Source organism: Corvus brachyrhynchos, unplaced genomic scaffold (assembly GCF_000691975.1).
Source record: "Corvus brachyrhynchos isolate BGI_N302 unplaced genomic scaffold, ASM69197v1 scaffold91, whole genome shotgun sequence".
Taxonomy (NCBI): Eukaryota; Metazoa; Chordata; class Aves; order Passeriformes; family Corvidae; genus Corvus; species Corvus brachyrhynchos.
This window is the reverse complement of record NW_008236442.1, coordinates 3,250,656-3,252,206: the sequence shown is the minus strand read 5'-3', so window position 1 is coordinate 3,252,206 and position 1,551 is coordinate 3,250,656. Positions and strand designations below refer to the sequence as shown.

The window sequence follows — 1,551 nt, the reverse complement described above, 5'->3', positions numbered from 1 at the left end:
GTATAAAAGAAAAGACAAAAATCATCAGGGCATCAAAACATTCACTAACAACCAAGCATGCAGACTCTGTGAACTAGTTCAACCCTACTCAATACAGTGCTTAAATTTTTTTGACTATCCCCATGACTTTGAAGCTAAAGGAGCTGCAGAGTGAGATGGAAGTCATGGCCCCAGACCCTGAAGTTCCAATTGGGATGATACAGAGGGATCAGACGGAGAAACCCCCCACAGGGAACTTCGACCACAGGTCCCTGGTTGACTACCTGTACTGGCAGAAGGCATCCAGACGCATGCTGGAGGATGAGAGAGTTCCCGTCACCCTCTTGCCCTCTGAGGTAACAAGCAAAAAATCACAAATATTTATTATGCATCAGCAGTGGGATCTGGTGTACAGCTTTAATACCTTAACCTTCCTCTGCTTCTGTCCCTTACGTAAGGTAGAGTACAAAAAAATTTAGATTAATCCTAAAAGCCTCATCAGTGATAGAATCCAGCTTGGACTGATCTCGGGGTTAGTAATTTTTTAATTGCTTTTCCCAAATATTTACTTAAGCTTTTTAATAGAAGAAAATCCTAATTCTGATTTGAGTAAAGCAAATCACTGAGAAATTGTGACAAGATCAGTTTTGGAGGATGTAACTCTAATTTGTTTGACTTTGCATATGGAAGAACACCATGTTGCTTTTCCATTGAAGACTATATTAATCATACATATTAAATTAAATTAATTGACAGAATTTAATGACATACTGGAGAAAAATCCCAAACCACTGTATTTTAACAGGGGGAAACTGATGCCTTTTCCTGGTCTTAAAATCAAGAGTCAAACATGGTTAGAAGGGGAAAAAGAGATTTTACCTTTGTATTTATTTTAATGATAAAATGCACACCTCAGTGCACACACACACAATAGATCTGGTAGTAGGGAAAAAGCACTAAGAATACAGAAGTTGTAAAAAAGTGTAAAAGGGGTATAAAAGAAAAGACAAAAATCATCATGGCATCAAAACATTCACTAACAACCAAGCATGCAGACTCTGTGAACTAGTTCAACCCTACTCAATACAGTGCTTAAATTTTTTTGACTATCCCCATGACTTTGAAATAAAGTTAAGGTCATACTTAGACATCTTTCAGGATGAGCGCTACACTTAAAAATAGGTTAATAGAATTGAAACTTGGCCAGATGAAACACATCCATACTTGAACCTAAGTGAACTCGAGGTAACTGATTTATTTTATTTTTGTTTTAAATACCAGTGGTTTGCTAGTGCACACCAATGTGGTACATCACAGACTTTCCAGGGCAGGTTTCATGGGCTGCCTTTGGAGACCAGGGGAAATCTGTGGGGCTTTTCTCCTTTTGCAACACTTTTAGGCTCAAAGAAACAATTCTTTAAACAATTCTGAGGTTAAATCTGAAATCTGGGTGTGGAGCTGGCTGCTGCATTCACAGCTGGTCGAGCAATCCCCATACCAAACCCATTAACCGCCACAGCAAAGGGCAGCAGAAGTGACTGGGACCATTTTGTCTGACTTTAGAGGTGCCAC

General features: G+C 39.1%; 1 protein-coding gene across 2 annotated transcripts in view; it reads left to right on the top strand.

Moving 5' to 3' along the window:
* The window catches only part of LMOD3 (leiomodin 3), a 7,880-nt gene that overhangs the window by 1,429 nt on the left and 4,900 nt on the right, over window positions 1-1,551 (top strand). The window contains exon 1 of one of the 2 annotated variants that reach the window (XM_017747214.1): window positions 139-335. The exons of the other annotated variant lie outside the window; for it this stretch is intronic. Coding sequence (XP_017602703.1) covers window positions 156-335 — 180 coding nt within the window. The 5' untranslated portion in view covers window positions 139-155. Of the gene's footprint in view, window positions 1-138; window positions 336-1,551 lie in introns of those variants that run through there. 2 annotated transcript variants of the gene reach the window in all.